Source organism: Lottia gigantea, assembly GCF_000327385.1.
Source record: "Lottia gigantea unplaced genomic scaffold LOTGIsca_59, whole genome shotgun sequence".
NCBI lineage: Eukaryota > Metazoa > Mollusca > Gastropoda > Lottiidae > Lottia > Lottia gigantea.
The window spans coordinates 562,217-589,080 of NW_008710013.1; the positions used below are offsets into that span (position 1 = coordinate 562,217).

A 26,864-nucleotide genomic window follows, 5' to 3' on the forward strand; every position below is an offset into this window, starting at 1 on the left:
ATAAACGTGGGTTATCTCTACAATGTCAGCTAGCAGAATAAATCCAGTAGTTTCAAGCTCGGTAAAATGTATTAATGTCTACTTTGACAAATACAAAAGAGCGAATTTCAGTTATTACCAAACGTCACAATTTTTTATCGGTCGAATTTCCTTATAATCCCTAGCTGTAATCAGAATTCCATGTGTCGCTAAAATGTAGTCCAACAAATGAACTAACGCCAACGGATTCCATGTCAGCAGAAAAAATCTATGGAACACAATATGGGCCATATTCTTATGTTGTTTCAATGACTTTTAGCAATAAATTACATTTTACTAATCTTATTTTGTCAATCACTATTTTTTTTTTAAATAGTTGTTCTTTTAAGGAATTGTCACTAGTTATAATGAATTGATATTAAAGATAAATACTAAGTGAAGCTAATTATACCATTAGGTATCCATACAATGTGTTTTTCTCGACTTATTTATAGATCAAATATTGTACATGAAAATATGTGACGCATTCTGCCGCCCTTGCCAAGTTGGTTGCTCATGAAATATGGGTCAAAGTGAGGGATTCATAAAGAAAACCAAAAAACCAATTTTAATTAATCTGAGGAAACATTTAAGACATAAAAAGAAAATTTCTGTTTTTTTAACTTTCACGAAATTCGGTGTTGAATCCTTCTATGCACGAAAATAGGATTGCCCTTGGGTTGATGAAAATGTTAATCATTGGAAAAGTTGATGTTTGTAAATATGATTTTACGTAGGGGAATTTTTATTCAGAAAAGTATGTCATTTTCACAGGAATTTTCTCTGAGGGAAGAGTGTCTCTTTCTATTTTTTTTTTATTAAAAATACTTAATTAATAGCAAGAATTCTACATCATTAAAAAGTGCTAATACTCCAAAAAGTTAAAAAATTCCATGTAATTTCGTCCATACAGCAAAAATCTGGTATGCAAATAAAAAAAGTAATTTATTTTCTCAAAGTGTTGAGTGTAATTACCTAATCACACACCTATCATAATTAACAAAACAACTATGACATTAATTTATAAAGCCTTAAAACATGTACATGTGCATTAAATGGTGCATGTTTCGATTATGAAGCAATTACATAATCGATTATGCGTCTCCGATTATTTTGATTAATCGATTATTATTTTCATCCGATTACCCATCACTAGTTATTAAGATGGGTTCCCTTATTTTCATTTATGAAAATGAAAATGCTTATTGATGCTTATATAAATAGAAAGTAGAGGTGTTCTAATGACTTGGAAAAATACCAGTTTGTCTCACAAGTCAATAATTATTTCATAATTAGCTAAATTAGAAGAGAATTACCAACAGAATTCCAATGAGTGACCGATCAAGAAAGGTCCAAAGGTCTTTTTTTGTTTATCCAGACTGTACATACATGGACATTTATGATTGGTTAAAACTCTTAGTTATATGCAATAAGAACAAAATGATATGATTAAGAATAAATGATAATTCATTGGAAATACCAACTAATGAAGTAGTTCGCTTTATTTGACACTAAAAATTAAGGAAACCCATCTTTAACATTGGTCAGTAACTTATAACACAAATAAAAAGGATTAGAAAATCAGAGCTTATATAATTGTGAAATAACATAATGTGATTCAATGACAAATGTTACTAAGGGTAATTTTATGATGTTTTATTCTACATGTAGGTTTTTGATCAAAAGAAAGGTTTTGCAATCAGCAAATTCCGCATCATTTAACCAGTCAGTACAACAATGGAAATCAAAGAAGAATAGAGATAAAAAAGACACTGATGGGTAAGATGAGAGAAAATCAATTATATCTGTAATAAAATTTACTTACCTAGTTATTAATCTTGGCATCCTTTTTGAAGTGTCTATTTATGGATGATGTGCATTATATGGTATCGTATTATTACGATTTCCAAAGCAAGCCCCTATTCATCATAACTTTCTTGAGATCATGTTAGATTAATATTAAGAAATTGTGCATTCAGGTCTCTATACTCTAAAATTTGAAAGTGTCAGTTTTCTTCGAAAAAAGTTTCGTTTCAAAAAATCAATTATGTCAAAAATTGTAGAACCAAGATGTCAGCGCCCTTGAGTTAAAAGTAAAAAGTAGACAGAAGACTAATTTTTTATTTAGTATTATATTCTATCTACTTTTTGTCTTGATTGGTCAGAGATAAATATGATCAACCCCATGGCTTAATTTAATATAGATTGATATGAATTTGTCAGAATTGGTATTTGGATATGATGTCTTATTATATACTTGTTACACATAAGTAGAAAAAAATCATTAAAAATAATTTGATGTATGAACTATTTATTTGTTAATCTTAGAATATTTTTATGTTTCCCAAAAAATCTGCCCTTTTTTATAGAGAAAAAATATCTGATGAAATGAAGGAAGCAGTGAAGAATGTTGCTAAATCTGTACCTGGAGATGAACAAAAGACTGAAAAGGATCTTCTTGGATCACTATTAAGAAGATCTCAATCTCAAGCTATTAAAAGGCCTCAAGTGAGCAAGACATCTTCAGATGATGAACAACACATAAGGTATCAGACAATTTATAGAATAAATGCATATAATAGTATTAATTGGATTGATACCATACAGTAATTTTCGTGCATATACAGTGGTGTAACCTATTTTCGTGGATATAAGGATTCAACACCGAATTTTGTCGAAGTTAAAAAAAAGAAATTTTTTTTTATGTCTTAGATGTTTCCTCAGATATTCTACAAAATAATTAAAATTGGTTTATTTCGATTTTCTGTATGAATCCTTCACTTTGACCCATATTTCATGAACAACCAACTCGGCAACGGCGGCAGAATGCGTCACCTATTTTCGTGTACAATGTTTGATCTATAAATAAGTCTAGAAATCCACGAATAATAGGTTTCCACAAAATAAGATTACTTGACTGTAAGATTCATCAGTGAATTTTGTCAAAGTTAAAAAAATGGATGTTTTCTTAGATATTCTACAAAATAATTAAAATTGGTTTGTTTCGAATTTTTTTTATGAATACCTCACTTTGGCGCGTTTTTCATGAGTAACCAAATCGACAACGGCGGCAAAATGCATCACATATTTTCGTGTACAATGTTTGATCTACAAATAAGCATGATTTATAGTCATTGAAACAACATAAGAATATGGTCCACATTGTGTTCCATAGAATTTTTCTGCTGACACGGAATCAGCTAGTTGATCACGTGACTTCTTTCGTTGGACTACATATTTAGTGACCATAAATATTGAAACTGCTATAGCTCCTAAACATACAATGAAATTTAAAATGGTATGATAGCTTCTTTAGTTTTTAAGACAATTACAGTATATTGTTTTGTCATCAACTGATTTTCATGAAGCTTACTAAAAGTTACTTATTTTACCAACTGTATGTTGACTTGTTGTTAGATTTTTTCAATGAGATCAAAAAGTTGAAATGAGGTTTATCTACTAGTGAAAATCAAATGAGTTAATTAGTTAAGTCTGCAAGTTATATCTTCATGTAAATAATATATATACAATATCTGTTTTTTTTTTCAGTAAGCTGTTAATGAATATGAAAATAAATACTAATGTCTCCGAAGGTAAGTGTGAAAGATCACTTTGATGAAAATCAGTTGATATAGTAAGACATTCTTTCCTTTTAGCAAAGAATCCTATTCAATTTGAAAGTTCTCTGTTGGTGCAAACTGCTCATATTTCAATACGGACTTCCCGTTAGTACTGTATAAATACATACCAAATTTTTTTATGATAATCAGTTGAATCTTTTTGAAGAATTTTAAAGCATGCCAATGTATATTGATGATGATAAATGAATGATTTTGGAGTGACACTCTTAAAGGAATACTGACATAGAATGTAAATTAAATAAAGATTGTCCAGTTGTAAAATCATATAACCATGTTGAGAGTAACAGATAGCATACAAATGATGATAAGATAGCAGATGAATTCACTCCCAATGTAATAGCATGACAGGCTATGCTTATTCTTCTAGACACCATCTGCCTGGAAATGGAAATGTGGACGTATATTGCCGTCGCCCCTGTCCATCGGTCCGTCAGTCTGTCAACATTTCTTGTGAACACAATAGATTTTCAACTGATTTTAATGAAATTTGGTTTGATCATTTATGTTGATGAGATCTTGGTCAAGTTCGAATTTGACGATCTTTCGATGAACGGTTTTTTAGTTATTGCCCTTGACTTAAGCAAAACGCGTCAAAATTCGTTTGTGAGCACAACAGAGACTACAGTTTTCAATTGATTTTAATGAAATTTGGTGTGATCATTTATATTAATAAGATCTTGGTCAAGTTCAAATTAGACGATCTTTCGATGAACGATTTTTGAGTTATTGCCCTTGACTTAGGCAAAACACTTCAAAATTTGTTTGTGAACACAATAGAGACTACAGTATTCAATTGATTTTAATGAAATTTGGTGTGATCATTTATAATGATGAGATGTTGGTCAAGTTCGAATTTGACATTCTCCGGTTTTTGAGTTTTAGCCCTTGACTTAGGAAAAATGCTTCAAAATTTGTTTGTGAACATAATAAAGACTACAGTTTTCAACTGATTTTAATGAAATTTGGTGTGATCATTTATATTAATAAGATCTTGGTCAAGTTTGAATTTGACGATCTTTCGATGAAAGATTTTTGAGTTATTGCCCTTGACTTAGGAAAAACGCGTCAAAATTTGTTCGAGAACACTTTAGAGACTACAGTTTTCAATAGATTTTAATGAAACATGGTGTGATCATGTATATTGATGGGATAATTTGATGTATTTGGGTTATTGATATTAATATTAAATTTCTTTAATATGAGAAAATTCATTCTTTTGTCACTAAAGACTGTTTTATCATTTCTGACAACTGCCAGTGGGCGTATGTTACCATGAACACAATCAAGGAGATAGTGTCTGAAACCTGGTGTGAAGATATATTAATTGGTCAAGTTTAGAAATGAAAATAATCAAGGAATGACCTGAACATTTTTTCAGTTTATCAGTCTATAAACAGAAAAAAAACTGTGTACACTTGTATTCCTTATAATTAAATCAACACGAATATGTGCTAAAATATTTATCTAAATTGGCACATAGATACATAACATTTTAACATAACGCTGATGAACCGATAACAACTATTCCTGGAGAAGAGCCAATCAGCAATAAGTAGATCACCGTATTTATAGTCTACTGTTTACTGCCTGAAAGTTGATGGAGCGGCCACGTTGAAAGTTCAGTTATTGAAAGAAGAGTTCTAAGTCCAGAATTCATGATATTGTTGGAATTTGGAGTGTGCACATTCAGTTAGGTGTCGATTTCGGCTCTGTTAGCGTTCGAAGGAACAACATCAATGCCGTGTAGTGGCCACGTCAATCAAAATGATAAAAGTAGTCCGTTGAGGGAAATGGATATAAACCAAATGCATGTTATCAAATTGTGTGGTACCATGTAAACGTAAATCGTGATTTGATCATTAAGATTTTGGTTTTGAGCTTTTGTCATTGTCTAATTTGGTTTGAGATTGACTCAACCATTATATGATCTCTTTGAAACTTGGTATGCACACATGTAAATGGATAGTTCAAAATGGACAATATTTTCTTTCTTTTTTTTTCAATCAGATGATAGAGTACTATACAGTGTTTATCAAATTTTGATGAAATTTGGAATAAATGTGTATGTTGATGAGACTTTGTTCAAGTTTTAATTTGATAGCCTGTTTATGAGGTATTGCCTTGACATACAAAATATCTTTAAGATTATGAGAAAATTCATTTTAAAGTCACTAAAGACATTGTTATCATTTCTGACAGCTTGTAGTGGGTATATGTTACCTTGCCTGGCAGTCTATCTTTAAATCTTATGATATTGATTTGTTTTAATTCTGTAGAAAAAGAAGATGAGAAGTTGGATGTAAGGTAGGTAATTTAAAGAACAGTTGTTTTCAGTTTTTGAGCTCAATGACTTGAGTCAAATTCCATCAATGGTGACAACACTGTTTAATGTGATTTTATACTATATACTTTTCCTCTCCCACATTTTGACTAATTATTCTTCTATATATTGACATATAGCTTTATCAATGCAAAGTCAAACAATGACTATTATTACTGCAATAAAGCTGATATTCCAGTTCACATTAAAAAAAGAGGCAAATTCTCATGGAAAGCAGGACAATATTTCTAATCCATACTAAATAAAATACAAACTTACAAAATTACAAGAACAAAATAACTCAACTTCTCTGGCAATAGTCCGGCATTGTTGACTTATGACACCTTTAGTAATGTCTTAAGGGCATTGTAAAGCTGATGTAGAACATTATTACCTTTCAATTAAACCTGGGAATCTTATAATTACAGAAAATTCCAATATTCCTCATAAATAGTTATTATTTTAGATGTATGTATGTTTGTTTCATTTGAGCAGTTATTGATTACAATTTGTTTTATAGTTCAACTTTGAGACTATTTGAAGGACCAGATTTGGGGATTTTCAACCCTGACACAGAAGAAAAAGTCCAATGTAAGTTTTAATTCTGTTGAGATTAAGGCACTATACATTATATATTAGTACTGACACATAAGGTTTGTGGAGATTTTCACTGATGTTAACCATTCTACTTTTGTGAGGCCGCCACAACCAGAAGTTAACATAATAACTGAAGCAAAAAAATTAAGTGATTTATCTTAGTTATGGTGTCAGGTATTTCCTACCTGGATAGTGAGTTTGGGTCAGCCCTGTCAGTTAAAATGTTTTCGAATAAAGAGTGTAGGCCTAAATCAAATAGACTATTGTTTGCGTAGATAGGGAGTGTAAAGTTCATGTGGTTAGTATGTGTGTTTTGAAGACATGGAAAGCACTGCTTCAGTGAAGTCATCATCACATTTATCAATTAAAGGGACGGTGCAAAATTTTTTATTTTGGACCAATCATACCTAAGCCTCAGAGACGGAATTTTTTTTTAGCTAATCCAATCAGTAGTAGTGTTCACAGCTCACTGTCAAAATTTGTTAAAAAGACAAGTCGCCTTTCTGGAAACACTGCCATATATAGAAAATACATCTATACAAATAGGAAAAGAATCTCCTAGTTTGAGGTATTTTTGAAGCAGTTATGCGCTTTTGGTATCTACCATTTGATTGGTAATTAATCATTAGAATGATGGTTTCTTAATTAATTTAAGATCAAACTGTAATTCAGAAGCTGATGTAAGAAATAAACTGTTAGAGTTTAGCCGACAAGCACAAAATTTGTCAGGTATCTTTGGTTATGCCCGTGTGCTGTATTAACTGAGATTTGGAGTTATATACACTTAATCCTTTGAGAACAGACAGTGACCTAAATACATGAATCAAACAGGATCAAAGAGTTTTTAAGCTCAATATGTATGGGGAAAGAAATATTACACATTTGCTTGGTTTACTGGGAATATTAACTATTGATCATATTATGAAAATAGATAATGAAAAACACCTGCTGTTTTTTGTAGGAAAACATGTAAGATGCAGAAGGTAGTTGTATCTACCTGATATTTATCAAATCAATTTATCAATAATTAATCAATATAGTATATAGAAGAAACCCAATGTTTGGTAATACTCGACACCGTTCTAAGGGTTTTATTATAAACAATTATAAAATCATAGACATGACATTCTATTGGATCAAAAAACTATTTAGAAAATTTCATTATGCCAATTCCTTCTTTCCTTGGTAATTTCTTTCTTTTTTTTCTTCTTTTTTGCTGTTAATGGAATGAAGATGAAACAACAGGTGAGGTATATGACAGAAAACAATCATTACGTTATGCATTAGAGAGAGAGAAATTTGAAGCTATGTCTATAGCAAGTATACCTACAAATGGTTTTCAAGAGATGATTAATTGGACTAAGGAAGGAAAACTCTGGAATTTTCCTATTAATAACGAATTTGGTAAGTAAAAAATACATATTGCTTTCCGCAGAGCTCCGGTCACAGTTTTGGAACAGAACAGAAAAGTATGAAAAGACAGTCAAAATACATTAAGATATGACATGATTGAAGTCATGATGAAAAAGGATAACCCATAAAGCTTGTGTAAAATCCTCATTAGTTTATTTTCAACATTATGTAAGGCTTTATTGGTTTGTTCCGTCAGCTTTAATTATTTGTTTCAAATTGTTTAATTATGGCTTAAAAAATGTTTAAGTATGAGTTTTACTAATGACAAATGTTAATTTGTGGTTTTAAAACTATTAAATATTTCTTAGGCAAAGAAGATTTAAAGGTAGGCTTTGAAGAACATGTTTTCCTAGAAACTGAGATCAAGGATTTTCCCCGAAAAGGACCCATTAGACATTTTATAGAATTAGTTGCTGTGGGTTTATCAAGAAATCCTCATATTAGTGCCAAGAGTAAGAGAAATCATATCAACTGGTTTAGAGAATATTTTAAATCCAAGAGTAAAGTGTTGGAAGAGTCTTTAGGTGATGCCAGTAAATTTACAGAAAGAGAAAGCAACTCGGTTAAAGAACAGAAATCAATAAAACAAGATAAATGTTAATTTATAGTTTTAGATTATAGTATATAAATAAGATGAACAATGTAACATGTAGTTATATTTACCAAATAGGTTTATGTCTCCATGTCTCCATGTCCCCATGTACTACTGTTTAGGATTGGAGCCTCTGTGGTTAAGCATGGTATTTTAAGTGGACTTTGTGACTGATTCAATGAGAAGCCCCTTTTAGCCCCTAGCTAGCCTGAAGGTCCCATCTTGAGTCTTGACATAGCTTTATAGTTTACTTTTCTGTGTTTTTTGTCAACCCAATTTCCCTCTGTCAGTGATGCAGGTTACATGATAGATGTGTTATCAGATTGTATATGAAACTGATTTTCTGTATGATGAAGACAGTTCACGTTGAAATTATCTTGTGAACTAAAATGAAAGCCTTGCGGCTTTAATGTAGGGGCTGTCCGAGGCATCCAGAAGTCAACAGATTTCAGGTGTTCTGTGATGAATTGAAATTTCCACTTCAAATTAAAACTTTTCACAGGCCCACTCCCCTGGGTGATCCCTATAGATTTTGGTGATGAAAGGAAAATTTTCAGAACATTATATAAAAGACCACAGACAGACAAACAGTATAAGTTACAGACCATATTTTTTTACATTTCAATTCTACAATGTGGGCATATGATTAATTTTTTTTTTACTTTTTCTCCCATCTTGATCTTTCCACACAGAAAGAATTCCTGTTTGATTGTAAAGTAAAGAAAGCTTATGATCTATTATCTAGTTCAGGAAGTTTAATATCTTAATGTTCAAGTTTGGTCCTGTTTCTATATCAATGTGACTCAATGGCTTTCCGTTATATTGCCTGTTATACAGTTTCCTTGTTTTAATCATTTTCAATTTCATATCGAGATAATAATGTCAACTTACACGTTTTCCTTTTTATTGGTAAGAATTCATTTATTCAGATACTTTTTAAAGATTTTATCAATTGGTTTTCATTCGCCCGAAAATTATTGTCACATAAAAAAAAAACAGCTTTAGCTTAACAGGCCAGACAATGATGGTAGATGTTTAGGCTTAGGATTAAAATGTTATCTATACTGAATATTAATGTATTTAAATGTCAAATAATGGAAATAGTTATGCAAGTGATGTTACATTCATTATAACTAAAATGGTATCAGAGTTTTGATAGAGTAACCGATATAGACATTTTAAATGAATATGAAACAAAACTTTGGCTACCTTGAGTTTTTCATTAAGTTTTCTGCGACAGAGAAAGGTTGTAGAAAAGACTTCTGATCCTTGATGCTTTCCTTTTCAAATTGTCTTTAAAGTATATACCCTACAACTTATCGTCTTATTTTATTTCAATCAGGGGAGAAGCAATATATATTATATAGACGACTTATATCCTTTGAAATATTATTTCACAAACAAACCAGGCGCCGGTTAAATTAAAAAAAGTACTACGAATAGCTGAAAAGGAGTTCAATGAGTCGAAAAAGCAAATGATAAGAGGACTAAATCCCTTGTGAATATTTGTCCATTTCTAATTTATATATTATATATATATATTCATTTATTATATAGGCTATACTTTTTTTTAAAATGAATGAGCGAAATGATAAACAGGATAATTTTCCGAATAAAATAGATGTATAAAATAGTGCGTCATTCGAAGTTCCACTATAACATGTATTATACTTTCAACGGATGTTGATAACGAGAAATTGCTTTGCGCTAATCTGAATGAAATTAAGCCTAATTTAATTCTATTCTGCCCGAATAACATTAACTTTTGATTTAATTCTTTATTTTGTATGTACCACATAGAATTACCTTAAATGTATTTAAATATTGGCTAATTTAATGCTAAACTTAAAGTTAGTCGAGACCAGTTTTAACTTTTAATTCTATTGAAAATTCCTTTTGTGACTCTTCGATGTTTCAAAATGGACGATTATTTCGACGATTTAGATGATTTTGGTGAAATCAACCGTGTTATTCCCATCAATAGACATGTCAGGGATCGCCTGGACCCCTTCACATGGTTTTCGGAGGAGGAATTTAAAGCAAGGTTTAGATTGAATAAGCAATCGGTGTTGAATATCAAAAAATGAAAAAAATGAAACATGACATGGAGTCCATATCAAATTTATTGTGACGTTCATTCGCTCCTTTGAAGAATAGAAAGAATTAAAGATATCGTTTGATCTTACTCTTGTTGATAATTATCATAAAAGCTGTAAGACACCAGATGAGAGTCTATAGAGTTTTGGACGTACATACAGCAGTGATTAAAATGTTAAATAAGAAATTTGTCTTAGTGACCAATCTTTACACTCTTTTGTCATATATAGATTGCGTATATAGTGGGTGGTTCGAATGGAAAATAGAATTTCATTACAGTACAGATAAATATATTTAGTTAATTGTTAGGTGGTGCATACAAAAAATATCTGGTTATCTTTAAATACATTTATCTAAATCTATTTAAGGTTTAAATAATTCTATTATTCTTCGTTTGATTTTATATGGTGCATACTGGCCATTATGTGTAACTTTAAAGCTAAAATAACTTAAGTATTGAATGTTAGATTTCGTGGAATGAATTGATATTTCGACTCTTTTAAAAGGAGCAGTTTAAAACGTTGTAAATTATACCTGAAGAGATATTTGAAATATGCTATTTACATTTATCTTCTTGATCAAACTGAATTTGTATTAAAAGAATTGATTTTAATATCTTCCAAAAAGCATAATGTGTACGTAAAGGTTTTAAATAGTTTTGGCGTTAACAAATTAACAGCTGGGTATTTGTAGTATATATTTTCAGATAAGCTCTGGGGCACATTTCTGTAGATTTTGATGTATAATTTTCATGAATTTGAGCAAAAAATTGTTTCGACATACGAAAAAAATAGAATGCCCCTCCAATCATAGCTTACGGTATGCATTTACCTTAAGTAAAAAAAACCGACAATTTGAATTACGCTTATATGCCTGTTGAAATATTTCCAGTTATTGTAAAGTTTAGTAGGTTAACGGATTTCAATCATTAAAATGACGTATTTAATGAAAAGGAAATAGATCTCTAGTAGAATTATAATATGTTCGTTTCTAGTCAATAACATAGCCCTGTGTTCATGATAGGGCAGGGGTTTTCAACCTGGGAGTAAATTTTGAAATTTTTAGAAGGATTTATAGTACGGAAAAGGGAAAGGGGAGAAAAAGGTTGAAAAACCCCGTGGTAGAATGAATATAGATACTGCGAAATATTGGCCCGTATGCACCAAAAGAAATTAAGCGTAATTTAATTCTATTCTGCCCGCATAACATTAATTTTTAATTTAATTCTATATTTTGTATGTACCACATAGAATTACCTTAAAAGCATTTAAATATTGGCTAATTTAATGCTAAACTTAAAGTCGGTCGATACCAGTTTTAACTTTTAATTCTATTTATAAATCAGTAGAAATTTCTTTTTGTGGCTCTTTGATGTTTCAAAATGGACGATTATTTCGACGATTTAGAGAACTTGGTGGAATCAGCCGTGTTATTCCCATCAATAGACATGTCAGGAGTCGCCTGGACCCCTTCACGTGGTTTTCGGAGGAGGAATTTAAAGCAAGGTTTAGATTGAATAAGCAATCGGTATTGAATATCACTAATAGTTTGCAAATCATACTAGAAACACCAACTGAAAAGAATGCTGCATTGCCCCCTTTACTGCAAGTGTGTGGATGTTTGAGGCTGCTATTGGGTGGTTCATTTCAGTGTATAGCTGGGGACCTTATACATGTGCATCAATCAACTAAGCGTTTTGTAAATGGAATAATTACACTTAAAATTCGATTTCCAGATGATTTACGACAAACAAAACGACAGTTTTTTCGAATAGCCCGTTTTCCTAACATCATTGGGTCTATAGATGGAACACATGTTGTCATAAGACTTCAAACATTCAATATCCAGAAATATATAGAAACCGTAAATCATCAATTTCCTTAAACGTTGAAGTTATCTGTGAACCTGATTTGCGATTTTACAATATTGTAGCCCGATGGCCTGGCTCAACACATGACTCTCGAATTTTTGATAACTGTAGTCTAAAAACTAGATTAGAAAATGGTAATCTAAGAGACGCAGGGTTGATGTTTGTCATACCTGTTAACTCCATTAAGACAGGTAAATACAGATGCAGAGACACGTTACAACAGAAGTCATATTAAGACGAAGGGAACTATTGAAAGGGCTATAGGAGTTCTAAAACAGCGATTTCCTTTGTTAATGAATAGGTTATACTACGCCCCTGAAAAATAGGCCAGAATTATCATATGTTGTGTTATACTACATAACAAGGCAATGGGGAACAACGACGCAGATTTTCGAGAAGCTCAATGTGAAGACTTGGAAATGGACGTAATTCCAATGCAAGATGCAAAAAGGGGCATGGCCATAAGACGGTCGCTAATTTTACGACATTTTTAGTAAAATTTACATTTAAACAGACAATTACAGGTTCTTAAAACTGCTGCTGTAGTCATATTCTCTTCCACCAACCCCCTTCCCATTATCTACCATTATCTGTAAAAGTTCCATCCTTTTCACGTGCTCAACTTTTTTGTACTCTGATTCCACATGAATTAAAGACATCCGGGCTTGGTGTTCTTCATGCAGGTAATTTATTTTGACATCATGAAGATTTTTTCCACGCTCAAGAATAGTTTCTTGCGACGATTAGCGCCTTGATGATTTACTGGGTGGGGAATCTTGACTTGTCGATGGGCCTGGAAAGGGTTGGCTTTCGTCGTCGTCATCATCTGGAACAAGTAGCCTAGAACTTGAAACGTCTGAGGGTAGGAATCTTTAATATTCTGACAGATGTTATCTAGTTCTGTAGGCTCTTGCCCTCCCTCTGTTTTCCGAACCTCTCGTTTTCTAGCTGCGTCTTTCTGCTTGGTGGTCAGGTTGCTACGGCATATTTTTAGAGAGTCGATGCCACGATTTGTCGTCAGCGAGTCCATGTTGAAATCTTCGTGTATGGATTTCCATGCCAAATCCTTTTTCTTTTCTTGCTGCAAAACCTGTGCTGGGGTTGTAAACATCTTGGTGATTTTTTGCTAATTCACTCAGAAGCCCCGGACGACCGGAAATGTTGTGTGAATATACAGAGTAGGCCTAACGTTTTTACATTAACTGAAGCTTTATATACAAACATTTTTGGGCAGTAAACGATATTTATCGTGATTGAAATGTCCGTTTAGGCGATCTGAAAGTGAAAAATGTAACTGGTATATTTTTCAAAAATGAAACATGACATGGAGTCCATATCAAATTTATTATGACGTTCATTCGCTCCTTCGAAGAATAGAAAGAATTAAAGATATCGTTTGATCTTACTCTTGTCATAAAAGCTGTAAGACACCAGATGAGAGTCTATAGAGTTTTGGACGTACATACAGCAGTGATTAAAATGTTACATAAGAAATATGTCTTAGTGACTAATCTTTAGACGCTTTTGTCATGTATAGATTGTGTATAGTGTGTGGTTCGAATGGAAAATAGAATTTCATTACAGTACAGATAAATATATTTAGTTAATTGTTAGGTGGTGCATACAAAAAATATCTGGTTATCTTTAAATACATTTATCTAAATCTATTTAAGGTTTAAATAATTCTATTATTCTTCGTTTGATTTTATATGGTGCATACTGGCCATTATGCTGTAGTAATTTTAAAATGATTCTTCGACGAAGCAGCTTTTTCTAATATAGGAAACATGACATACATATTTCTTGGGCCATAATTGATCTAGCAAATATCTACTAGCATATAAAAAAAATATCAAGTTCACGACGGATTATCGATATAAGATCGTTCAAAATGATGAAAAATATAATGGAAAAGACTAACCTATGGACTGACAAAAACTTGAACAATAGGCCTACAATTACCATGTGTGTGTGTATTCTAGGTTATATCCAGTATTGGATATTCTTGTCAGGATGAGGTCACGTCACCACCAGGAACTTTGTTATATACGACATTAAAAGTATCGACCAATAATTTTAAAACGTCAGCCTCTACGTCTATGATTTACACATCTATGACAACACATTCCACACTGTCTTCTGTTCCATATACGTCTCCATCATCAACGGAGCGTACAGATTCTACACTTCTGCAGACTGGTTTAGAATCGACATCGATGGACATGACCACCAAGAACGATACCACTGTTACATACACATCAACACCAGAAGACAGTGTCTCTATGACATATTCTACAACATCATCGTATGGGCCAACTTCTACCACTTCGATACCAGACACAACAAAAGACATTACAACTGAAAAAATGGAAGCTTCTACCTCTTCGATCCCGGACACAACAAACGATATTTCAACTGACACAACGGATGCGGCTTCAACAACACCTGAAGAACCACAAACATCACCACAGAATACAGACCAATCCACACCATTCGTGTCATTTTCACCAATGACTACAATACAATCGTTTACTCCAGGTAAAATTTTAATCCTAACAGTGCGTTTCTCTTAAAGTGGCAATACGCACATTTTTATTATTAAACATTGGAAATAATTCTTCATGTAAATTAATCTTGGAAATACTTATCACGAGTTTCCTCCCTTATTACTCTAACATTGGTCAATAAATAATAGGTATAACATTGAATACGTTTGCATGGTAAAACCTTTACCATTCGTCATCAGTGTGATAAAAGTGTATATAAAATATAAATCCCCAAGAAGCCGATTGATTGTGAAGTAGAATTACTTTGGTGTTTGTTTTATGTATTATTAGGTCGAGTGGGAGAAGGAAGATATTATTTTATGATTCCAGTCGTTATTTTGTTAATTGTAATATTAATTGTATATGGTGTGTATTACAAAAACAGGTGGGTCTATATCGTCTGTCTATATAGGTTAACTACAAAATAAGCATCATAGTGGATTATCTTAAAGAGATCACGAATGTACATAATGTATTGTTTCGTTGTTCACATCTACAATGTTTTTCTAGGCTTGATTACAATTGTTTTTGGGTAATTTACATGTAAAGAAATCCATGATTTGATTTACAGACTTAAGACTTAAGAAAAAAATCAATAGTTTAAAGATTTAAAGATGATTAACATAAAGATGTAGATAAGTACTGATGAAATAATAGAGTGTTGTCTTACATTATTATACTAATTGTACTGTTTCTGATTCCAAACATCAGGCCATTTATTTATAGACTTGTATTGTTTTCGGTTCTTAATGAGCAATGTTGCTATAGTAGTAGACCTTCATTTAGGTTTTGAATTGGTAAAATTCATATAGGCTCACATCCTGTACTTACAGAAACAGCCCACTAGTAATTCACTAGAGCGGATAATAAGGAAATTATTTTAGGTAACCTACAAATTATATTTACAAAAGTTTAGTAGTCATCATAGAATGTGTAATAGAAATGTTTCCGTAACGTCAATGTCAAATAAAGACGCATATCATCAATGGGTAATAAATATTTCAGATCATCTAATGTAACACGACAAGCTTCTAGAATAACCAAATTGGATTTAGGCGGCCTCAGTAAACAAGAGTAAGTACCTTTTAAGGAGAAATGTTAGTTTAGTTCGTTTGTCGGAAAGGATTGCAAACTAAAAACGCATTTGTGTTTACGACTGGGTTGTCGAATATCAAAGATCCTCGTATAGAAATTAAGAAGTGGGCCAAGCGACTTTAAACCTCACTTAGAACCTATCGCTAGCTGTCAGTCCATTGGGAAATTCTTAATGAAGAAAATTTAAAAGTGGATGGAAAGTGTGTTAGGTTCTCATGCTTTTTGAGAAGGCGTAGCTTATTTGTTGTCTTCCCCATTCCATACTGATATTGCCATATTTTAAATTTTCAGGCCTATTGTTATGAGAGATTTGAAAGATGTGGTCACAGTTTTACATAAAAATGACAACCTTTTATTTTCCTTGCATTATGAGGTACTTAAAAAAAATATATAGCTCTCTTCTCTTCTCGTATTGTCAAGCAAAATCGGGCATGATTTTGCAAGGGAAAAAAAGCTGACAAAACCTGCCGGGGGTCTATGAAGCTCTGGAAGTAAATGTTGCAAAATCATGAATTCTGGCATTTCCTAACACCTAATTTGTATCCTGAAAGATAGCTTGTCAGGCAAGGTAATATACGCCCACTGATTTTGAATAAAAATATTTAGCAGTACAGTAACAATCACCAGTATGAAATATTCAACCTTCAGTCATAACTTCTTTTGAACTCTTTAGGGCGATACGGAATAATATTGAGTATGATGTTCAAGAACAAGGGCAATAACTCATACTAAATATTTTTGATTCTTCTGATTTTCAATAGGGTTCATCCTTGGGTGGTTATGAACATTCACACCAAGTTTCATCAAAATCCGTCAAGAATTGCACCTTCTAGAGTGATTACGAGCTAAAAATTGAACGCGTTTTCAAGAACAAGGGCAATAACTCATACTAAATATTTTTCGATTTTTCTGATTTTCAATAGGGTTTCCTTGGGTGATAACAAACACTCATGCCAAGTTTCGTCAAAATCTGTCAAGAATTGTTCCTTCTATTCAACCTTCAGTCATACACTTCTTTTGAACACTTTAGGGCGATACTGAAAACTCAAGAAGGCAAATATTCTATCTTCAGCCCGGTACTGAATAATAAAACCAAGTTTTGTCAAAATCCGACAAGAATCATGCCTTTTAGTGTTTAAGAGATAAAATAACGAGGTCAATAACTCCTATAAAACATATTTCGACTTTTGTTTATTTTCGATAGGGTTCATCCATGGGTGATAATAAACAATTTCACCAAGTTTCTTCAAAATCTGTCAAGAATTGAGCATTCTAGAATGTTTTCGAGTTAAAAATTGAACGCGTTTTAAGAACAATGGCAATAACTCATACTAAATATTTTTCGATTCTTTTGATTTTCAATAGGGTTCATCCTTGGGTGATTACGAACACTCACACCAAGTTTTGTTACAATCCGTCAAGAATTGTTTCTTCTAGAGTGTTTACTAGCTAAAAATTTAACGCGTTTTCAAGAACAAGGGCAATAACTTATACTAAATATTTTTCGATTCTTCTGATTTTCAATAGGGTTGATCCTTGGGTGAATAAGAACACTCATACCAAGTTTTGTCAAAATCCGTCAAGAATTGTGTCTTGTAGAGTGTTTACGAGCAATTGTGGACGGACCGACATGGGTGACGGCAATATACGCCCCCCATTTCATGTGGGCGTATAAAAATGACCAATTGGTTCATTATCTACATTCCACACATTTCTCAAACCGTTATCTAGTGATTTTGTGTCAAATTCGCGTTTAACAATAATAGAAGCCGATGAAAAAGCGCCCGGACACGGACATTGTCTGGTGTAATTTCGGCAAATGTTCGGTACCAAATCTATGAAAAATTTGTCTTTAGGTTACTTTCAGCTTTCTAATTTGGGGATTGGTACCAGATAAAATACAACAATTTTTGTTATCTAATTAATCTTCAGCCAAATCTAGCCCTAGGTCTACACGTCGAAATCAGCGAGCGTGCTTACCTAAACAAATGAAGTTCACCTAGGCACACGCCAGGTTTGAGAAAAAAAATCCTAATAAATAGTTCTCACACCATACAAGTATTTAATTTTAATTAATCATATCATCCTGGAATACGATGTAACTTCAGATTATTTGTTTTTCTGTCACGGTTACAGCAACCTACACAAGTCAACGTTCATTGACGCTTGACGGCCAGCCTATTTTTAGACGGGGAAACTCCCGGATGTGACGTCAACTCAAATACTCCTATAATTGTCTTTATATGTATTTCTTTCTTTACATCTAATATCTCTAACCATATCTTTGCGTATCATGTGTAAGATTGACTGAAATATACAGTCAAGTAACCTAATTTCGTGCTAACCTATCTTTCGTGCATTTCCGGAAATGAAAATATTGGCAATATGACTTGATTACTCACAGAAATTTTCAGAACGATCGTGTCTGATCAAGACACATTACTAAGTCATATTGTCACGTTTCGTGTCGATATCGCAATTGGAAGTGATCGGGGTGTGATGCAGCAATAGGGACATAGTGGCGTGACTTTGGCGATTGATTTAACATAGTATAGGGTGTCTGATCCTGAAATTTCTGTGAGTAATCAAGACACATTACTAAGTCATGTCACGTTTCGTTACGATATTGCGATCGGAAGTGATCGGGGTGCGAAGCAGCAATAGGGGTACTGGGGCGACTGATTTAACATAGTGTGGAGTGTCTAATAGATCTGAAAATTGCTGTGAGTAATTAAGACACATTACTAAGTCATATTGCTTCGTTTCGTGTCGATATCGCATCGGGTGTGATCGGGGTGCGATGCAGCATTAGGGGCATATTGGCATGACTTTGCCACAACATTGCACTGAAATAAATGGTAATGATTGGTCAATAATGTAAATGTTACAAAATATTAAAGACTGAATCTAGAGCGAGTCTTATGATCGGTAAACTTTGCTTTAGACCAGATCACCAAGACGAAATAGTCTCGAATAAAGCCGTAAAAAGGAGAGACTATATTCAAAGGCTCTGTTAAAGAGTCTCCTTCCAAAACTAGAAAGAGAACTCTAATTAATCAACTGAAACAATACCGTAACTACAAACAACAGTGGATTTGACCATAGAACTATGATTTGACCTTAACATCCCGTTTAAAAACTACCATTTTTTGCAGTGCCTATCTAAAACTGCTCCTTCTCACGGCTGTTCCCAAGCACAAAAAGACGAGAATCAAGAGAAAAACAGATTCCTTAATGTACATCCATGTAAGTTTTTAATTATAACAATATACAATTATACGATTATGATCAAATAGACCACTCATGTAGGCCTACATGAAAGACGATATTATGTTAAAGAACAGAAAATTACTTCTAGATGTTCAAATTCAATAAACTAAGAAAAATTTAGAATTTTTTTTATTGAAATGAAAAGATCACAGTAATTTCATTCAGTCACCGAGTGATTAAAGAAACGCATGCTCTTACTTCTTTGTATCTTCTTGGGGAAGGCAAATTTGTATGATTCTTTTCGACGGAAAAACTTTAGTAAACTTTAGTAAACTTTACTTTCGAAAAGTATAATTGTTAAACATCACATATTACATTACAGTTGACCATAGTCGTGTAGTTTTACCGATAAGAGAGGAAGATAATAGTCATAGTGATTATATTAATGCAAATTTTCTACCAGTAAGTTTGTGATTAATTACTTGAAACGCCTAAACTAACTGACTGGATAATGATAATATTTGGATGCCGGTTCAGGACTTCCAACTTCCGACTTCCAAGTTTTTTTTTTCGCTTCCTACTTCCGACTTCCAAGTTTTTTTTCACTTCCGATTTCCAAGTTTTTTACTTCGGACTTCCAAGTTTTTTCCTCCAGCGAGCTGGTAATTAAGCCTACGCTTTTGTGATCATATCCAATGTGGCTTGTTAACGCGATAGAAGTCACAGTTGTCATCTGATCTCAATAAAATTTGGTTTAATTTATATCTAAGAGTCCTCAAGCACGTTCAAATTAAGGTATGATTCAACAGAGGATAACAGAGTTTCACAACCGGTCCGCTATGCTAGAGCTTGTTCTCTTTATAAGGGCTTTCTGGCAAGAGGTCGAATATTAACCGTGAAATTACTGAAACAGGGATACTTGACACAACAAGTGGTTGCCTAGCAAGATACTTTCCTGATACATTTTCAGTATATCAAGGGCGGTCACCAATCTGTGTCAAATCATACCAAATATCTAATTTGTGCAAGATATAGTTGATTTAATCAAACACACAATATTCAATAAAATTCTGACATAAACTATCGCTTTAACAAGCCAACGAATTTTGATGCGTTTTTACTAAGTCAAGGTCAATGACTCAAATTCCGTTCATCGAAATATCATCAAATTTGAACTTGTCCAAGAATTCATTAATATAAATGATTACACCAAATTTCATTAAAATCAGATAACAAGCCAATTGTGGACCGACGGACGGACAGAAGTTACGACAATATACGACCACATTATATGTGGGCGTATAAAATCCGTCCAACGAAACATCATGAATATCGAACTTGTCCAAAATCTCATCAATATATAAATGATCAGACCAAATTTCATTCGAATCAGATGAAAACTGTAGTCTCTATTGCGTCCACAAGCCAATTTCAATTCGTTTAGGCTAAGTCAAGGGCAATAACTCAAAAGCCGTTCATCAAAAAATTGTGAATATCGAACTTGTCCAAGATCTCATCAATATAAATGATCACACCAAATTTTATTCGAATCAGATGAAAACTGTAGTCTCTATTGCGTTCACAATCCAATTTCAATTCGTTTAGGCTAAGTCAAGGGCAATAACTCAAAAGCCGTTCATCGAAAAATTGTGAATATCGAACTTTTCCAAGATCTCATCAATATAAATGATCACACCAAATTTCATTCAAATCAGATGAAAACTGTAGTCTCTATCACGTTCACAAGCCAATTTTGACGCGTTTTGGCTAAGTCAAGGGCAATAACTCAAAAACCGTTCATCGAAAAATCGTGAATATCGAACTTGTCCAAGATCTCATCGATATAAAGTGAAAAAAAAAATTGGAAGTCGGAAGTTGGAAGTCCTGACCCGGCTTTCGTACATATCAAGTGTTCCCTTTCCATTCTCATAGTATACATTATAAATTTTTGAGCTGTTTGGAGCCGTGACGGATATTGTATGGGATTTCCAACACGCCTGTTTGCTGCATGTTGCATGTCAATCTAAGATTTTTACCATAAATATTACAGGGTTTTAACAGTAGTAAGGAATATATCGCTACCCAAGGACCACTTCCTGGAACCATCAATGATTTCTGGAGAATGATATGGGAGTACAATGTTACTATTATTGTTATGTTAACGTCCTGTAAAGAAAGTGGTCGGGTATGTATATACGTATATCCGTTTGTCTGGACAGAACTCAGACAAAATTGACCGTGCCCCCACCCCCTTTAAATGGCCATTGAATGTATGATTGGTTCTCCCATAGATAAGCAATTGTGGGTTTTCTAGATTTTGAAGGTGACTTGGATATTGATGGTTGAGATAACCCACTCGATCTCATGTAAAGTAAGATTGAAAGCAAAAACGACCTTTTTACAAAACTCGAATATCTCCGAATTTGATCTTGTTTTCATTTGAATACCTTTCGTTGTCATTTATTGTTTCAGTCAAAATGTGCACAATACTGGCCTAGTGAATTTGGTGACGCGGTAGTGTATGGTGATATTAGAGTAGAAAACACTTCATCTTCTACGATTAATACATATACTTGTAGTGTATTACATTTAACAACGAAGACTCAGGTACAGTACGCAAACGCAAACTCAATCTCAAATGCATACTCAATAGCTTGAGTGTGAGCTTGAGTTTGAGTTTGAGCAAGAGCAAGAGCTTGAGTTTGAGTTTGAGTTTGATTTACGCTTACGTAAACATGTAATCGTAGCTTTGATACAACAATCTCGCCACTATTTAAATTCAACTGTAAATAACAGCAGGCTTTCATCTGCTTGACATCGTCTGACATCTCGCAAATTGTAAATTTAGTTCAAATGACGTGGATTTTATTATTCGATTGTTTGCAAATCTGTGCGTAATCGAGTTTGTCTGAATAATCATGAAAAAGAGGCTATAGGCATACTATTGTAATAGGAATTTCACATTTAAGTTTTCGTGGTAAGGCAGTGGGTGCTGCGAGCGAAGGGACAGAACCTTACGCTAGAAATCAAATGTCACATTCTTAGTAAATAAGTAATAGAAAATTTAGCCAATGCTGATTGGATTGGATGAAAAATAAGTAGGTTACGGTCTAATTATATGTATAAAGAGGAAGAGTTGTATGTTGTTGTATGGTTCTATATTTTTAGAGTGAAGTGCGAGTTGTGAAACATTTTCATTTTTTAACATGGAAAGATATGACAGCATCTATTGAGAGACATGATATTCTGGAATTTATTTCTACTATTAGACAACATATAACACCACAGCAGGACGGACCTATTGTGGTGCACTGCAGGTAGATATAAAATAATCAAGCACCATTTTAGATTCCGTCCTTTTTACCAATCAGATATTCAACTCCAACACTCAAGCAAACAAAAATACCATTTTTCTCGGTACTGTTTTGATTGTAAATTTATATTTTAGTGCTGGTGTTGGCAGAACTGGTACTTTTATAGTGTTAGATTATATAATGCAGTATATACAAACACATGACCTCAAAAATACTTTAGATATTTATGGTTTTATAATGAAGTTACGAGATTATAGAGTCCTTATAGTACAGAGTGAGGTAAGTAGGTTCGCCTGCTAGTTCACATTTTTGTAATTCGACGTTGAATATATACTTGATACTTAAACTTGATATTCATATGGAATGGTAGGACACTTTAATGCTACTGTTATGAACTTTGCCTGGACAGTGGGGCCTCGATTTCATCGGATGGACCAGACGTGTTCTCGTGCATCACTGACAAGAGGTAGTCGAATAGAAGAATCGTGTATCATTGTTGTATTCCTGAGATCATAAATAGTTGACGATCCATTTCTTAATTGTGCTCTTTAACGGATCCCGGCCCGTCTGCATTAGCCCACATGGTGCAGAAAAGTAGGACGTAAAACTCCATTCATTTCATTTTATCGGATCCTGGAATTCTGTTTTGGAGATGTGTATATAAAATTGATAATCTCATAAAAAAAAATTCTAACGTGCGAACATACATGCTGTCGTTATTTATGATTGAGCTATCTTACAACCTTCGAACCAAAAATAGCTCTAGATCACAAATAAACTGAATTATTCCCACTATCCCATTTCTTATTGGATAAAACTCGGCAACATTGTTATTTCGAATATAGCACTGTCTCGATGTTACCCATCATGTTACCGAAAATTTTGGCATTTCTTGACTGAATTCAGTCCACCAACAAACGAATGGCGTGGATCGAACTTGGCCGAATCGCAAATTTGGCTATTATACTGATAAGGTCTAGCAAATTGACCATTAGGCATATCGACGACACAATTAAGTGCAGAATGCTTGTTGAATTTCATTTGAAATTCCGTTTTAAAAGAAAAATCTGTTCCAGGCTTTAGTCCCGCCCCCACTAAACTGACATAGGGACTGCGTTCTGAGAGCTACAGAGAAAGTTGTATTTGATAGGCTACAATTTGCGGTTGTTTGTGTCCTTATAACTGTATTAGTGATTGGTCTTATACATAGAGTTATTATAAAACTTTATTATGTAACTCATGGTCTCATATGTGAAAAGGATTTAAATTTTCGAATTTAGCGGAGGTAACTGATAACAATAAATTTTCGGATTTTTTAGGCCTATAAGTTCGGAAAAAACTGTATCATAACATTATGAACATAAAACATGGTGTCATACCATGCAAAACGTTCGCAGGATAATCCGTTATATCCATTAACTCATAATAACCAAACTTAACATTAAACTTAATTAACCTATAAAATCATAGGAAAAATTGTGTTATTCGAATCTATGCATCAACTGAAGACAGTATGGCTCAGTCGGTAAAACTATGTTTATAGAAATTTTATTTTGTTTTCAGTCTCAGTATGTATTTATCTATGATTGTGCTGTTGATTTGATAGAAGAAAAGAGAAAAAGATTGTCTGAGATACTAAATGGTCAGGTTAAAGGTATAATACAACCTTATATAATACCCATTCATGATTAGTTGTTGTTCAAATACACCCATTGAGAAATTGCATACACTAACAAGATTCCATTTGATATTGCTGCTTTCAACATTCGAACGACCTGATTAAACGTAAAATTCTAGATAGTGTTTATTTACGTTTGTACGTTAATCGTACAAAAAGACCAACAGCATACAATCCCAATATAACCAGGGGTTTTCATAATTGGGGTAATTTTGAATTTTTGGATGCTGGTAGCATGGAATTCAGACTATATGATTGTATTCTCCAACATGAACGAGATTGCAGCGAAAACCTATGAGAAAATCACTAAATAGTAAGAATTTGTAGGGAGAAAGGGGTAATGCAATCGATCAAGGATCCTGAAAGTGGTCTCGTTGTTTGAAGAGTAAGAAATAACGACTTGTGTAATATGTTTATATAAATATATTTTTGTATGTGTTTGTGAAATCGTTTATTTCACCTACTGGTCGTAAAACATGAGTGTCACTCAACGTCAAAATGGCATGACATGTTGCTAATATAATATTTCATTTCATTTGCAGAAGGTGGGGAATTAAGTGTGGTTACGTGTGAAGACAAACAAAGGACTACTTCCCTGTAGTAAATACAATACCAGATATCGTTATATTTATACAGCATACATTCAGGAATCGTTTAGTATGCTTTCTTATTTATAGATCTCTGGTCGATGATGAAGACAATGTATTGAGGACCGAAGGGACGAAGCCTTTTAAGGCCGAGGGTCTGGACGTCACCCATTAAATACGCCAATGTAGTCACGATCTGTGATCTAGTCTTCATACGAGAAGGATGTGCTATCTGATGCTTACGACATTTTCCACTTTTTATTTGAAATAAAAACCTAGGTGAAAATTAATTTTGAATTAAAAACTTTAATTTTCACCCAGGTGATAATTATTTTCACCTAGGTGAAAATTAGGTGATAATTCCGGTAATTTTGAATTAAAAACTTTAATTTTCACCTAGGTGATAATTATTTTCACCCGAGTGAAAATTGTGTGATAATTGAAGAATATTTATTAAAAACATTTTTACAAGATTCATTGAATTATCACTTAGATGGAAATTATTTTTTTACCTAGGTGAAAATTAGAGTTTTTAATTAAAACTTACACGAATTATCACCTAATTTCAATTAAAAATTACACGAATTATCACCTAATTTTCATCTAGGTGAAAATAATTATCACCAATGTGAAAATTAATGTTTTTAATTCAAAATTAAAAGTGAAATATGTCATATGTGAGCCACCGTAAGCATGAGATAGCACATGCTCTAGACAATAATACGTAAAAGAAAAACACTATACAATGTGCTAAAATGTGCTGGATTTTGTTGTTGTAATATATCGTTTACTGAGGGTCAATAGGACCAGTATTCTATGCTTTTGAGGAAATTCTTCATGTTTATTTTGTTGAAAGAAAAACAAGAGGAACTATATAAAAGTCAAGCTCACACAATGGCTGAAAGAGGAATTGTTACTATAAATAGATCAGTTGTAAAGACAATACGGACAAACAGGCGCCAGTTTCAAGTGTTGACCTTTCCCCTTATACCAATGTTGAAGAAACTTTCATTATGAGCTAAACAAAAAACACATCAGAAAACTGCTAGATACGTCTCTTACAGAAACAAATTAAAGTGAAGATTTTGTTAAATCTAATTTTAACTATGACCTGTAGTGTACTCGCTGACCTGACCTGACCCGACCTTCACGCATATTCATAAGCTAGCCTCGTTTTGTTTATAGCCTTGCTTGCCTTGTTGTGCAGTTAGCGTGCTAAGCCTTGATCGCTTATTAGTTTTAAAAAGTTTAATAGCGGATTTCTCCTACAATCATAGATGTCATCAAGCAGGAAAAAGACTGTGAAGGGAGTAAGAGACATGGAGAACGTTTCTGAACCGACGGGAGAAACTCTAACTAGCGGTAAGACTGTACAACTTGCAAATGAAAATGTTGAAACGCCTGTTGTGGTTATCAACGACATGCCTAACATGGCGACTGATGTCATCGTCGCAAGCCAAGGATCTCGTCATCCCAATATTCCGCTGGATGTTGCAGCGTTGGAAGCAGAGCTTCAATCTCTTCAAAAACAAAGACGGTACTTAACTCTTCAAAGGCAGATATCTGCAGAAAGAAAAGCCGTAAATGATCTTGAAAAAGATGAAGAAACCGTGCCTACCAATATTATTATGGAACCTCGTGCAGTCGAGAACGGATTTGAATTCACTGCCTCAAGTACAGCACCAGTCTCAGGTGAGCCTGAAAGATTACTTCAATCGCCACTTGTTCGTGATACGCAAAAACATGCTAAAGCCTTGCAGATTATGGACTTTCTGTGGGTCGACTCTATTCCCCAGTACAGTTCATACTCCTTTGGTACAGATAGCGGTATCGAGCTCCGTGTTGCTAAGAAAAAAAACCCTTGATAGAGTCTCCATGAGGAATGG

At 33.3% G+C, this 26,864-nt stretch overlaps 2 protein-coding genes across 2 annotated transcripts; both read left to right on the forward strand.

The window, feature by feature from the left end:
* Positions 1-8,320: 8,320 nt before the first annotated feature.
* Positions 8,321-8,509, forward strand: LOTGIDRAFT_80486 (hypothetical protein; the record flags this gene model as incomplete). Its single annotated transcript, XM_009063591.1, has 1 exon — positions 8,321-8,509. A coding segment is annotated over one exon (189 nt), but the record flags the coding sequence as incomplete, so codon positions are not given.
* Positions 8,510-19,819: 11,310 nt separating this feature from the next.
* LOTGIDRAFT_127914 (hypothetical protein) lies at positions 19,820-23,013 on the forward strand (the record flags this gene model as incomplete). Its single annotated transcript, XM_009063628.1, has 5 exons — positions 19,820-19,861; positions 21,450-21,584; positions 21,872-22,006; positions 22,568-22,716; positions 22,848-23,013. Coding segments are annotated over 5 exons (627 nt in total), but the record flags the coding sequence as incomplete, so codon positions are not given.
* Between the last annotated feature and the right edge of the window lie 3,851 nt (positions 23,014-26,864).